Genomic DNA, 15,279 nt, shown 5'->3' on the forward strand with positions numbered 1-15,279 from the left:
AACGCTTTTGCAGCATTCTAATGAAACTTTCTGGGATGGATTTACAGGGGCTTTAGTAAGATGTAGGAATATTCAAGAAGAGTATCAGAGGACTGTTCAGACATGAACTTTTCTGAATATTTGTTTCACACTAAATGCACTTTGCCCTACCATCTCCTCATTTTCAGTTTCTCTTCACTTTCTTTTAGAACAAGAACAATACTTATGTTTGTTAATCTAACCTGTGACTGAAACTCACCCTATCTTATCTTCAAAGAAAACACAATTTAACCAGTGTGGAAAAATTCTTAAAAACCTTTAGAATGTTAAATAGAATTGCAAGACTCTTCTCATGCATTTTATCAAATAGCATCACTATGAACAATGAGCAAAATGACTGCAGAGAAAGAAAATGCTATTATCATTAATCTTTTTCTTAGTTTTACTGAAAGGAAATTAGTATAAAATGAAACAAGAAAACTCACTTTGCTTAACAATAATTATTACTAATTATTGATATTTATTTTATTTAACTTTTTTATTTACCTTGTGGGGCATTCACACTGAATTTTAATAATCCAATAATAAATGCCAGAATAAAACAAAATGCAAGAATATGAATATTATTAAACTTATAATTCTTAAAGAAAGAAATCATAATATTCTACTAACACAACATCACATATTTCAGTTCAGCTAGTTTGACAATCAGCCTTTTATAGAATAATTTCCATCGACTACTAAAAGTTTACATTTTGAAAAGGAATCGCAAAACAGAAGTTACCCTATTAATAATTTTTCATGATTTAAATGAATGCAAATCTGATTCTGTTTGCTACTGCAGAACATCCTTTCAAGTAAAACCGAATTAATGTAGTGTATAATAACTAATGTAAAGGGTTAAATCATCATTTATGACACCACATAAATAAAATTAAAAAATATTTAGAAACCCACCACAAATGTAACATCAGTTCCATATTAATAGACAATATACATTTTTTGTTGAAGTAAACTAAAAGAGGGTCAGGACACTCATCAGAAGAACGAGTAACAGCATCAGAGAAGCACACAGAGAAGAAGCCTCAGACACCTTCACTTGATCTGGGACCCACTTATCTGTGAACAAGGAATATAATGCAATGAAGTGAAATGTATTAAAGGAGGAAATCATTAAAAACCTTTATTTACAAATGAATAAAATTAATGAAATGTTCACCTGTGTTCCCTTCAGACAACGTCAGGGGACCCATGGATATAGAAGCACTGTCATGGAAGTCCAGAGACCTGCGCTCTCTCCACTGGTGTCCAGAGTTACAATCCTAAAAGAGAAAATCAGAAGAGAGGGGAAAAAAATTAAACAGGAGTAATAAGTAGTTTAGCAACTTTGGTCACTAAACCTCACCACCATAGACATCAAGGGGTGATATTTTCCTGCTGATATTTAATGTTTGATTAAAAATAATGTATCAATGGCACATTTGTAAACCATTATAACTTCTAAACTCACCAGTGAACAGCGATTGCTCGACATAAGGCACAGGTGAACAGCACAGTGCAGGTAAAGCTTAGTGGAGTTTGCAGTGAAGATGAACATCCTGAAGGAGAAATGGCTGGATGTCGAGACGCCGTTCTGCAGCAGCTCCACTGTGTCGTCATTTGGATTGGGACACCTGAGAATAGCAATCATGACAATCAACGAATCAAATTCTTTCATTTAGTTCAAAAGTGATTCTGTAAATCTTTACACACATATTTCAGGTATAAAACATGGGATATTGTACTTTAGTTTTAAAATACTGAAAGATACAATTCTGAGGCAATGCTAAAAGTTACAGGTACAGTTAAGCCTGAGCTTTAAGGATTAGAAACAGCTTTACTCTCTAACGATGAGATCCCAGCGGAGACTGTAATCAGGATCATTCACAGGTGTAGCCCAACACGTGTCCATCACCAGAGCAAACTGACGGCTGTCAACCCCCTCGACACGAACTTCCACATTCATCTTCTGGTCCAGCTCTGCATCCACTCTACCAGTGAAGGGCCGAGTAAACTCATCATCCTCATATGGAATCATCCGCACCTGATATCTGCCTTCACCAGCCGGGAGGGTCTTGTGCACAACACTGTTGAAATAATGAACAGATTGTTTTTAAAATTACTGTTTTACAATTTTAGCAGCATCTAGCGCTCAGGTTGCAAATTGCAACCAAAGTTTCAGTCCCCCTCTCACCCCTCCCTTTAGAGAAGCTACAGTGGCTGACACAGGACAAAAATGTCATCGTCTGAGACAGCAGAGAGTAGCCAGCATTGAGGTTTTTACACTGGTAAATCAAGGAATAATATTTACTTAATTGCTCAATATAACGATTTGTTATTGCAAATATTATTGTTACTTGTTCATCATTGTGTCAGTGTTTTATTCGCAAGAACATCATAGTGATGCAACATGCTCAGTTTGTCCTTCAAGGACTACTGTAAAAACATGGTGGCGACTTTCGTCTAAGGGGACCCACGGTGTATGTAGATATAAATGGCTCATTTTAAGTTAATAAAAACATAATGGTTCATTGTGCTAAGGTCTTTATGCATCTCTGAAAACATAGCTTAAACAACATGATGGGAAAAATGCAATTTAGGTGAAATTCTCCTTTAATAAATCAGTACAGTTGAAATCAGAATTTGTATATGACTCGCACCTCTCCAGTGGGTTGATTTCCACATTCATGGAAAGTGATTGTGTTTGAGGATAAACGCAGCTGAAAGAAAGCTTGAGGATTTTCTCTCTGCTGATGAGACCCTCTGACCTCGGTGTCCCCAGAATAAAGTTACTGTAGATGAAGTGGGTGCCGTTGGCCTGTGGACGACATATGTATCAAATATACTTTTTTTATTTAACACACACAAAAAACAGTAAAGTGAAATAATGGTAAATTAAATTATTGGTGGAGAATGTGGGCACAAGTTCACCAGTCTTTTTGTGGTGTGGTCTTGTGAACCCTTCCACTGAATATTTTTGAGATTTTGAGTTGTCTTAAGGGTGGTCTGTTTGGGCCCTCCAAAGAATCAATCTGTAACAAAAGTAAGGGCCCCAAAAATCCTCCCTAGATATCCTCAAAATCTCAGAAAGATCCTTCAATTGTTTAAATCCAACTCCAACCGCTGGTTTAATCAGGCACTACAAATATGTGGATGGTGTATTTGAATAGATTGTATATAGTTAATCATACCACAAGATTTGTGCCACAGATGTGTTCATCGTTATCAAAATGGAATTCCACTCTGCCATTCCGGACCGTTCCTCTGCAGCTGGGATCATTGAGGTGCAAGACATCAGCTGGAAAACCAGCCTCAAAGAGCTGACAGCGAGACACAGACATGGAGCCAGAGCTGCTTTCACAGCTTTCTGAGAAATCTGAGAGAAAAATTAAAAATATATGTTATTATTTTTATTTTTTATTTTATTTTTTTATTTCGATGTGGATTGTTACCAACCAAAAGAGTCATGATGCTCTTGTCTGTGATGATCATTTTCACATAAACAGCCGTATACGCCATTTTTCATTCCGCACCTTTCATCCTCAGAGCAGCTGAGTTCAGAACACGGGTTCCTATTAACTAGAAGGAGAAGTTGTTTTGTAAGACAGTGTCTGCTAAATTTAAAAATGTAAACATAATTGATTAGTAACCCACAGTCATAATTAACCAATTCTCAGTTTACTTGTTACCCCATCAACAGAAATAAATTGTATTATAACTGTGCAGATAAGTGTTGCCGATACAAGCTGTTACATTATATTATATCCTTATACTAAACATTCTGGACCCTTGACTGATTATTGGTCATGATCTCAAGTTAATGCATTTATTTTAAGTTTTTTTTTTCTAGTGAATTAAAATAATCTTTTAAGCATTTATAATCAATTCCCCCTTAATGTCCACTGATAATATTAGTCAAGGTGTTTGGCATGGTGATCTGTGTTCAATTCTTTACATATGTAATAAAACATAACATGGATCTGATTTGCTCACATAAAACAATAATCCTCAAGAATGTCATACAAACACATATTACCAATCATTGTGGTTTCAGATGTAGTTTCTGTGGTTGTCTCTGGTATTACAGTAGTAGAGGTAGTGTTCATGTTCCTTGCATCTGAAAAAAACAATATTACATGAAAACACTGATCTATTACAAAAACAGAGAGCACATGTAAATATATTTACCTGCACAGTATGCCAAACTGCAGCCAACTGGACTCACAAACTCATAGACATAATAATATCCTGGACAGGCTTTGACTTTAATGGGATTGGATTGGAAAGCACAGCAGTCATTGTTCCAGTGACCGCAGACATCTCGAGTGACCACTCCATCCTCAACTGTTGGATGTCCTCCGTTCAGCCAGAGTGGAGCATGAGTGCCACAACTATATTCCTCAACACATGTGTCTGGCATCTGAACGCTCTGACCCTGGATGTAGAGACGGTACCAGCCGTTCCAGCTGACCCCAGTGTCACACATTATTTGAGAGGAATGTTGATTGTTGGTGGCTCTCCATGGATCGTCCAGGACATAGTAGTTGTAGCAGGGGTCAACAGGGAGAGCTGTTATGATGGACATGTTTTTAAAAAATCATTATGTCGATTCATGCTACATACTGTACTTCTGTGTAGTTGTAGTAGGTATGGTATGGAATTGTTACCGCTAGAGCACTCTTTGCTTAAAATCCCAGTTACATTTGTGTTTTAAGTGCAACAATTTTTTTTTTTTTTTAGACAAATGATCAATGAAAGTACACTATAAAAGTTAGAAAACATTTGAAAGTTAATCAGATCTTCTCCAACTCTTTTACGTTTTTACCTTTGACCTTTCCTTCACATTTGGTATTACATACTCTGTGAGCTGTATTATCTTTGTCTAACTCAAATTTTACTTTTACTGGGAAATTAATTATAATATTATGAATTGTTCTACACTTATGTAATCAGTCAAACGGAAAAAAAAGTTTAGATGTTTTTAAGGGTGAAAGTCAAGACAATACTTTACCAGTGGTTGTGATTGGTGGAGTAATGTACTCTATGGATGGGATTGTCTCTGATGGCGTAGACACTGATGGGATGGACTGATTTGAGGCTTCTGGCATTAGCAACATATAAAATCAATTTCAGTATTTTTTTTTTATAACCTAGAAACATAAAAGGCTAAATTACGTAAGAGTATATACTCACCTACGCAGTAAGCTGAGCAAAACATTGGCTTGACAAACTCATAAACATAGTAATTTCCAGGACAGGCTTTGACTCGTATCGGGTGGGATGTGTAAGTACAGCAGCCACTCCATGAAGAAATACAGACATGACGAGTGACCACTCCATCTTCCAGCTGTGGATGAGATCCGTTGAGCCACATTGGTTCAGAAGTGCCACACATGCCTTGATTAACACATGAATCTGGCATCTCGGCATTTTCACCATTGTAGAACATTCTGTACCAGCCATTCCACTCCACATTATAATCACACATGCCATAGTAGTAATAGTTATTATAGTAATAGTTGTCAGTGGCTCTCCAAGTCTCATCCAGACTGGTGTAGTTGTAGCAGGGATCAACGCTTGGGGTGGGGGAAGGAACTATTATGAAATAATAAAGATTATTTATTGTACACTGAAGTTTAAATATGACCAAGTCCAAAGTAATATTTTAATAGGCTTGAATATGCAGTTGTCATTTGAAAATCTACATTCAATTCAAGGTAAGCATGTCAAGTATAAAGAATAGATTAATATACCTCCACAATACACAGGAGCTGGGATTGAGACTGTTGGTCTGGTAAATTTGTAGACATAATAATCTCCAGGACAAGCTTTGACTTGGATTGGTTCAGATCTGTAGCGACTGCACTGATCATCACGAGAACCAAAAACTTCACGAGTAACAACTCCATCTTCTAGCTGAGGATGAGAGCCACCAAGCCACAGAGAACTATAACCTCCACATGACATGTAAGTCGCACACCACTCAGGCATCTGAGCATTGGACTCATTGACGAAGAGTCGATACCAGCCATCCCATTCTACAAGAGTGTCATCGTGTCCATTTATATAGCCGTACCAATACCAGTAATTGCGTGTGCTTCTCCAGTAGTTGTCAAGTGTGTTGTAGTTATTGCACGGGTCATAATCTGTGTTAGTGTGAGATGATGAGATCAAACAAGGAACATAATAATAATTATGAGATACCACAAACATTTGTACGGTGCATGACAGGACATAGTGATGTTACAAGTGATTTTAAAGCATAGAATCACTAGGAGAAAAAATAACTAATTAATATTATTATTATTACTACTACTACTGCTATATTTATATACTGTATACAACTTACTAAATGTGATGCTGGATCCACTGATTATATTTGGACTCAAAGTGGAAACCACCTGTGAAATAGTGCTGACATCTTATATATAAAAAATATATATAAAATAAAAAATAAAACAAATTAGTCCATACTGAAATATGTTTTTAATGTTTAAAATAATTGTGAAGAAAAAAAAGAAAAGAAAAAAAAGCATGGTACCTGTACAGTATCCTGAACACCAGAATTGTGGATTCACAAGTTCATAGACATAGTAATTGCCTGGACATGCTTTCACTCTGATGGGTTTTGATTTGTATTCACAACAGCTGCCCCAATAAGACCCTCCACAGACCTCTCTGATCACCACTCCATCCTCTATCTGAGGATGAGGACCATTGAGCCACAGGTTATAGTATGTGTTACAGCTGAATGAACTAATACAGGTCTCTGACATCTGGATGTCCATTCCATAGTAGAAAAGCCGGTACCAGCCATTCCAGGAGAAACGTTCATCACAAATGTAATCTCCACTTTCATTGGTGGCTCTCCAGGGACGATCCAGAGACTCATAGTTGTAGCAGGGATCACTGCTGATGCTGCTGAAAGCAACTGACAAAGAGTTATAAAAGTACAGTTAAGATATTGTATGTACATGGAAGACAGTTTAGAGTATTACAACGTGAACACAATGATATGTAGTTTCAGGATTTTGAGCAATTATATTTGAACTAGTGGAGCACAGTCAGAGCCAAAATGGGGCATGCACATTCACAGGACTTGAAAATAAGGGGAAGGAATGAATGTATGAATTAAAACATATATGCATACATACACACATCAGTCAAAAAACAAGAATTATTTCAATAAAAAAAAATTGTAGCCCTGTTTGGCAATATTACAATGTGTTCACATGTGGAATGCATATTAAATATTAAACAGTTAGTTTAAAGTTGTGAAAACATAATTGTCTTAAAAATAAAAAGAGCATTTTGTGAGTGCTATATGGGTGTGTGGAGATTTACTGAATAGTTAATAGACTGCACATCTTTAAATCCAACTGATTAAAGCATAATTTAATTAATCAATTAATTTAGATCTAATCTATATTGTCTATTAAACAGAGCATTTACTCTGAAAACTGATGAAAAAGGGGGGGAAATCATCACAAAAAAATCCCAGAGAAAAGAAGTAAAAATTGCACCTGCACAGTATGAAGGCATGTAGATGGACACATCTGGCTTGACAAGTTTATAGACGTAATAAGCTCCTGGACAGGCTTTGACTTGGATGGATGTAGATCTGTAGTCTTCACACTGGCTAGACCAAATATAACTTCCCAAGACTTCACGGGTCACCACTCCATCCTCAACTCTTGGATGAGAGCCGTTGAGATACAGTGCAGTGTAACCACCACATCTCATATTACTCACACACCACTCAGACATCTGGGCATTTTCTCCATTCAGATACAGACGATACCAGCCACTCCATTCAACATGGCTGTCATCATGGTCATAGTTCTGATATGAGCTTTGCCGTATGTCTCTCCAGTATTCATCAAGAATGTTATAATCATAGCATGGATCAGAGCTGGACGTTGTAGTTTCTAAGAGAATAAAGACAAAAACATAATTGTTATATATGATACTATGGTGAGAACAATATATGATATACTCTGTACTGACTGATAACACTTTAGTAAAGGAACCAGTTCTCACTATGAACTATAGTAGTTGCTTATTTGGATGCATACAGTATATTTATCATAGTGGCTGTTTATTAGTACTTATAAAGCACATATTCGGCATGACCATATTCAACATCCTTAAACTCATCCAATACCTAAATTATTGTATTGTATAGTATTTGTTTTAGAAAAACAACAACAAAACATTACAGTATGTGATCTAACAACTGTCTGAAAGAGAAGAAAGTTGGACAGTTAACTGTAGATGGATGAGACTGACTTACAATGCATGCTTTGTACAGCTTTCTCAACAATAAAGAAAGAGTTACAACAGTGTTTTATAGAGACTGTATATATATCTGTTCCTAATCAGATTTGAATGATATGGGCATAGGTTAGGTCTCAGTTATTTCTATGAATATTGTTTGCATGATATAAACTTCTGAGTAAACCTATAAAACATGTAAGGAATGTAATTTCACACTTGGACAAAGAAGGTATGCATTTCCTTAAACATTTTTTGCTCTTTTTGGTTAATGCTACATGAGATTAAAACTCTAGAACTGAACACTGATTACTGTCAGACTTCTGAAATAGCTCATCACTTGAATTAAGATTATAATAATTTAAGTTTGAACCACAGCCACCTCAAAATCAGACCTTAGCACTTCTTTTTACTTTGAGATCTTTCTGAGGTTAAATACAGATTTAAAACCATAACAAGAAATAGTTTAGTAGCTATGATACTGTTTTTTGAAATCACATATTTCATAGTAATGGCAGGAAACACTGGCATCTAACAATGCCTCAGTGAAAAAAACAGTTAATCTTAAAAAAAATAAACCATATAAAAAACCCAAATAGTTATGGAACAAGTATGTCATAAACTCCTGAAACATTGGTGTCTCATATTTCAGAGAAGTCACTGCAATTCATGAAAGAAATCAATTAAATCTATATGTGGGTGTGTGAAAAAAATAATAAAATAAAATCAGACGTATCACCCTTTGTAATCGTTAACATTTTCATAATTAACTTTAATTTATTTATACATTTTTATCTCAGTAACTGTAACTGATTATAACTTTTTTTTTATTATTAAATTACGTAATTAAGTTACATGTCATTAGTTACTAACCAACACAGGTAAAGACAAGGAATCATTTCAACTCTCTTTTGAAACCACCTTCAGGACCCGCTGTTCCTGCTCTGTCCAGCAGGGGAAATCTGGTGTCACTGTTCTGCTGTCAATCATAGATCATCCCACCTGTTACTCCACCCACTTCACCTGTTCATCATTACCAGTTCATTATCTACCTTACATGCATATAACCAGTTTTCTTCAGTCTCTCTTGGCCAGATCCTTCTAGCCTTCTTAGGTTGTATGTTCCCGACATTAACATCAATGCATTTCTGTTATAGTTCTCAGTTCCACTTGAGATCTGCCTGATTTTTAACAGCATCTGTATTGACATTTAAGCCTGTTCAGCCTGTTTCGGCCTCTATTTTGAACCATTTTGAGATCTAATGTAAATTAAAAGAAATAAGATCACAGCTGTGAGAATTATTGAATTTTATTTTTATTTATTTATTACGGAAAAAGGCAGTTTGACGTTATTAAGTGGTTTATTTTTATACATTGACTGACTGACACTTACTGCTGTTATTGATGAGTCTTACATCAGGTCATTCTAATTGTTCCTCATTTATGTGGAAACTAATTAAATACTATACTTTATGCTCTGCACAGACCCAACACCGTGTAAACACTGGGAATTCTGAATAAATTGAGAATTACAGAATTTCAACCCAGTTTCTTTTGGAGTCTGCTGTCAATATAAGAATTATTTCTACACATCCTTCATTTCGACATTTGTAATGGAAAGCAAAGGATGGAAAGAGGAAGAAGTAAAGAAGTGAAAGAATGATCGTACTGTACCTGATGTTTGTCCACTGGTTATTTCACCTGTTGAATAAACAAAATAAACATTAAGATTTGATAATGGCAAAGGATTTTGTCATTTTAAATACAGATTGTAAATCACTCACCATTAATCAGCAGAAGAAGTGACACACACAGTAAGATCAGAAACCTCATTGTGATAAACGGCAACTCCTGCACCTGCACACACATATACAAATATACACTGTTTCCTATATTCACTATTTTAGTTTTTTTTCATGTTTTGTTCAAATCTGATGTATGTATGAAAGTATATATAAACCACTACAGATAAGCATATTAAATAAACCTTATATAGAATAAATAATTTATATCCATAAAAAGGCAATGATATAAACAGTATTTTGAGCTCAACAATGCAAAATGAAGAGAAATGAACTTTACCTGAAGTCAAATGCTGCTGCAGAGCAAACTCAGGGAGATTCTCTCTTCAGCAGCTGAACACAGTGATGATGAACTTTAGGTTTCAAACTCGTATTAATACCTTGGTTAATAGCTGTGGCTGTGGGTGTACCATTACTGGAACCAGAAAAAAAAAACATTCCAAGGATTCCAAACCAGTTTTTAATTTTTGAATATGTCTGTACTTTCTGTTTCTTTGTATGCACCTTTCATTCAGAAAGACATTCTTTTTACTCCATGCACAAATAGATGTGAATGTAAGCTGGAATGATGGTGAGTCAGTTTTCAAAAATACCTCCCTAAAAACTCCTGGGTAAGCCAAAGGTGACTTTAAATACATATGCTTATTAACTGAACAACATAACAATTTAAAACTTTCATAAAGTTTAAAAACTTTCACCCTTTTCACTCCATCATAAGAATACATCAATTGCATCTATTTTAGATGCAAACAATGGTCAGTAATATGGAGTTTATAATATGTCAAACCAACAAGATCATAACAGCAATGCAGAAATCTGAATCAATTGATATTTATTGCTCCTAAAAGGTCAAACCTTCACCCTTAAATAAATTGTTATGCCCTTTGAAGCAGCGGGGACAGTACAATACTCAGCGAGTTAACACTAAATGAATTGGTTTCTAATAATTTGCAACAATAAAGGGAAACAACAGAGAAACATCAGCAAATAATATTCATTAAACTTGATTTACAGCGATTGTATAGAATAAGGCTAATGTTTCATTGTTTGATAATTTAAACTAAAGTAAATAAATAATTTTAGCCTGAACACTTTGTATTTACCAGATGATTAGAGATTAGCAGGATCTCATTATTTATCAAAAACCCATGTGGTGCATATTTATGTGTCCTAGAAGAAAAGTCTCATATGGAACTGTACAGAATGATATAAATGTAAGAGGAGCCATTATAAGACATTTGTTGTAAATAGAGAAAGAAACTCTAAAATGTGCACGTTGCTCTATCTTTGATCTGGATGTGTCATTGTTGATGCAGCTTTCTAATTATTTTGTATTTACTAATACTGATCTTTTTTCAATGTGCTTTTCACATATGCAGAAAATACAACAACAACACATCCATTCTCTAAACTACAGCATAGTGTGACTTCATCACATGAGAAGTACTGTGTGTGTTTTGTTTTTTGTTTAGTCAAACTCGATAGTCAGGTTTTTTTATAAATTGCACAACAACATTCAAAATGATCAGATCAAATTTTATCAAAAGATTCTGCAGAATGGCACAAAAGCTGTTGTGTCTTCGGCAAATAGAAAAAAATATATATAATAAGGCCAAATCATCTTTCTTGCACTCGTCAGTAGTTTAACCCATTAAGTACCACTTGTAACAATCACTATATTTAGTGAAAAACTGGTTTACATTCTTAAATTGATCATATAGCAACAAATTTGGAAGGAACATATTCACAATCTACATTTAAATCTTTCAGCAACCCAGCAACACACAACATGTTCACTTTCTAATGACATCAACTGATGTTTTAGCCTCTGTCTCACTGGAAAAGTCAATGCAGCATCACTGCAGGTCTCTGAACATGCATTTTCAGGAACTTTACTTTGAATAAGGTGAGAAGTAGGAATACTTTATCATATCGGTATCAGATGACTTTTTCATGTCATCTGTATCAGAAGACATGATCTTATGCAAACATTTGTGTCACTCTGTTCTACTCAGCTCGTTCATTTCAGTTTCGCTTTATCTTCTTGAACTAAGAACAATACAAGATAAATTTTGTTTATTTGAGCACTGTCTGAACCTCGCCTCGTCTTACAAAAGAACAATTCAACCAGTGCTGCAACATTCTTCAAAACCTTTAGAAATTAAATTTGAAACACACTTCTCAAACTTTATTATATGGTACCAACATCATTGAAAAGAAATGACTAAAGATATTAAAAAGATATACTACCAATAATGGATGTATGTATTTAATAGATTACACTAGCTTACACTTGGTCCACATGTGTCTCCCCTGCTTTCTTTATCTTTCAGAATTGTCTGTCAGACTTTAAAACTCTTCAGATATCCCCAACAGCAAAAGTCACTCATGTCCAGATAGTTTTATTCATTTTGATGACATTTATGAACATATATGAGGGAGTTTTGCATGTAGAGTATTGATGCCGCTCAGGTCAAGGGCGGTGTGGGAGCAGCATTACTATAAAGCAAAGATCATATAGATTTAGAATAACTAATGGAGTGATAAATTGCTACTATGATAATTCAATAATCCAATAATTCCAAATGAATGCCCAAAAGATCAAATTAAATCTTTGTTGTCGCCCTGATTGAACTGCCGCTGTCCTGACATTTTTCATTTTAATTTTTTTTTTATATACAGCACAATAAAACAACAATGATTGACAATTGTGCTGAACTATATAGTTTAAAAACATAGAAATACATAAAACGGTAAGACAAGACAAACAAAGATATAATAAACTACTGTTTGTTCATACACTAAAAGCCATCTCAAAAAGACATTTTATCCTATCTGTCAGATTTACCTACCAGGGTTTACTGTGCATTCGCATACAATTTTGCATCCTTTTTCTCATACTGAACAACAATATTTAATGTATCTGCATTACTGTAAGGGTAGGTTTAGGGTTGGGGTAAGTATAGACTTTAATAGAACTCAATCTAATAGATAGAAAAAAATATTTATTGTTGGTTTCCTGTAGCTGTAACTCTTATAGGTACAACTGTGAATATATCACATGATTAATCATGTGATACAGTAATTACTGTATTTGCATTACTGTGAGGGTAGGTTTAGGATTGTGGTAGGTGTAGATGTTAACAAACCATAATTTTACAGTTTGCATTTTTAGCTACAGAGAAGAGGTGTAACAACTTGTTTTAAGAAAAACTTTGATAACATTCACTTTGTGCTACCCAGCCTCCCTGTCCTGTCCTGTCTGTCCCGATTGTCGACCCACAGCCTGGGATTTCCCAACATCTCTGCTGTTTCTCTGACATCTCACAGCAAGCGGTTGAGAACATTATTACCAAGATGAAACCATCCACTTGTGCCCTGGACCCCTTTCCCACATCCTTGGTAAAATTTAACCTCTGTGTTATAAGTCCCCTGATCACCAAGGTCATCAATAACTTCCTCCAGGCTGGTCATGTTCCATCTCCACTGAAAACTGCTGTCATCAGACAACTTCTCAAAAAACCCACCTTAGATCCAGAAGTCCTTGACAACTACAGGCCTATCTCCAACCTTCCATTCCTTTCCAAAGTGTTGGGAAAAGTAGTAGTTGTGCAGCTTCTGGTCCATTTAAAACAAAAGAAATTGTTTGAGAAATTCCAGTCTGGTTTTCGCTCTACCCCAGGGTACCAAATTACCTACTGATGACAGCAGACGCTGGCACCCCATCTCTCCTTATCCTACTGGATTTGAGCTCAGCATTTGACACTGTGAACCACAACATTCTCCTTCATCATCTGCACTTGACCATTGGTCTCTCTGATTCTGTGTACAACTGTTTCTCATCTTACCTCACTAGGAAAACTGGGCATCTTGCCTTTGGAGAGGCTAAATCCTTGGCACACAATGTCACCTGTGGTGTCCCTCAAGGCTCAGTGCTCGACCTCTTCCTGTTTATCTTTTACATGCTCCCCCTCGGTCATGTTATCAGCCGGCATTATAAATTAAATGTATTATTATTATTTGTGAAATGGGTATGAACCCTAGCTCTAATACAACAATTTATGGTTGCCATAATTTTGCCAAGACATGTTCCTGGATCAACATCTTTTTATGTTGCTGGCTCAACAATATTGTCCAAAAATATAGATTTAACCCGATCCCAACCCTAAACTAACCCTTCCCATGCTTTATTCCTAAAATCAGTGGGAAAATGATTAACAAGAGCATAGAAGCACCTAACCCTGATTGTAAGTTTGGATGGAACAAATCTTTCAGCATGCCAATATCACACAACAAGGTCACTGTCCATTAACATCACATACTGACTGTCCACTGACTGTTGATTAAATGTAGCCAAAGAAGTTAATTTCCATAATTATAAAATACATCAAGATGTATAAACTTGCAAAAGTCTGTATGTTAATAAAGGACTGTTAGGACATTATCTAATTCAAACATTTGTGTCACTCTGTCCTACCTGGCTCTTAAGTTTCAGTTTCTCTTCACCTTCTTGAACTGAGAACTAGAATAATACAAGAACAATTTGTCAATTTGAGCACTGTCTAAACCTCGCCTCGTCTTACAAAGAACAATTCAACCAGTGCTGCAACATTCTTCAAAACCTTTAGAAATTAAATTTGAAACACACTTCTCACACTGAAGTAACACTGAAGTGCCAACATCATGGAAAACAATCAAAACAATTGCAAATATAATATTAAAAAAGACACCAATCAATGATCTTTTATTCATACTATCACTGAAAGTGTTTGATTTCAAATACAGAATGAGAAGCCACCTTGCTTCAATTTACATCACACTTATTTCTCCTTTGTGTAACACTTTGCTATTAATATACTAGAAATATATATATATATATATATATATATATATATATATATATATATATATATATATATATATATATATATAATTGTTAGAAAGTCTGCTATAGAAGTACCTTCCAGAGTTGTAACATATGCATTGCATATGTGTATGCATTTCTTAAAAGTTACAAAACTGAAAGAAAGAATACAACAAGAATGGCATTTTAATGTTTTCTTCACATGATTTGAATAAACATGAATCTGATTGTCTTTCTTACTGTAACCAAGCATCAACCTCCTGCTCTCTCTGGTGAAGCCAACAAAGAAGTGACTTAAACTATAATTCGTCAACTGGCCGC

General features: G+C 35.2%; 1 protein-coding gene across 1 annotated transcript; it reads right to left on the minus strand.

Annotated features, from left to right (window-relative positions):
• Positions 1-662: 662 nt before the first annotated feature.
• LOC132122496 (uncharacterized) lies at positions 663-10,454 on the minus strand. Its single transcript, XM_059532838.1, has 18 exons — positions 10,375-10,454; positions 10,077-10,149; positions 9,967-9,993; positions 7,542-7,946; positions 6,560-6,949; positions 6,368-6,439; positions 5,772-6,164; positions 5,212-5,613; positions 5,030-5,119; positions 4,207-4,587; positions 4,055-4,135; positions 3,475-3,597; positions 3,210-3,394; positions 2,679-2,836; positions 1,860-2,105; positions 1,490-1,652; positions 1,199-1,301; positions 663-1,098 (listed from the first exon to the last, which is right to left on the minus strand). Exons 2-18 carry the CDS (start codon positions 10,123-10,125, stop codon positions 995-997), a joined length of 3,372 nt encoding a protein of 1,123 aa, XP_059388821.1. The 5' UTR covers positions 10,126-10,149; positions 10,375-10,454; the 3' UTR covers positions 663-994.
• Positions 10,455-15,279: the final 4,825 nt, after the last annotated feature.

Source organism: Carassius carassius, chromosome 40, assembly GCF_963082965.1.
Source record: "Carassius carassius chromosome 40, fCarCar2.1, whole genome shotgun sequence".
In the NCBI taxonomy this organism is placed as follows: Eukaryota; Metazoa; Chordata; class Actinopteri; order Cypriniformes; family Cyprinidae; genus Carassius; species Carassius carassius.

What these genes read in the sequence shown, in the direction of transcription:
- LOC132122496 (XM_059532838.1), bottom strand. Translation starts at nt 10,125, where the DNA reads ATGAGGTTTCTGATCTTACTGTGTGTGTCACTTCTTCTGCTGATTAAT. An exon ending in AACCAGTGGACAAACATCAG is followed by an intron (nt 7,947 to 9,966) that starts GTACAGTACGAT and finishes TTATTCTCTTAG; the next exon opens with AAACTACAACGTCCAGCTCT. An exon ending in CAGTTTGGCATACTGTGCAG is followed by an intron (nt 4,136 to 4,206) that starts GTAAATATATTT and finishes TGTTTTTTTCAG; the next exon opens with ATGCAAGGAACATGAACACT.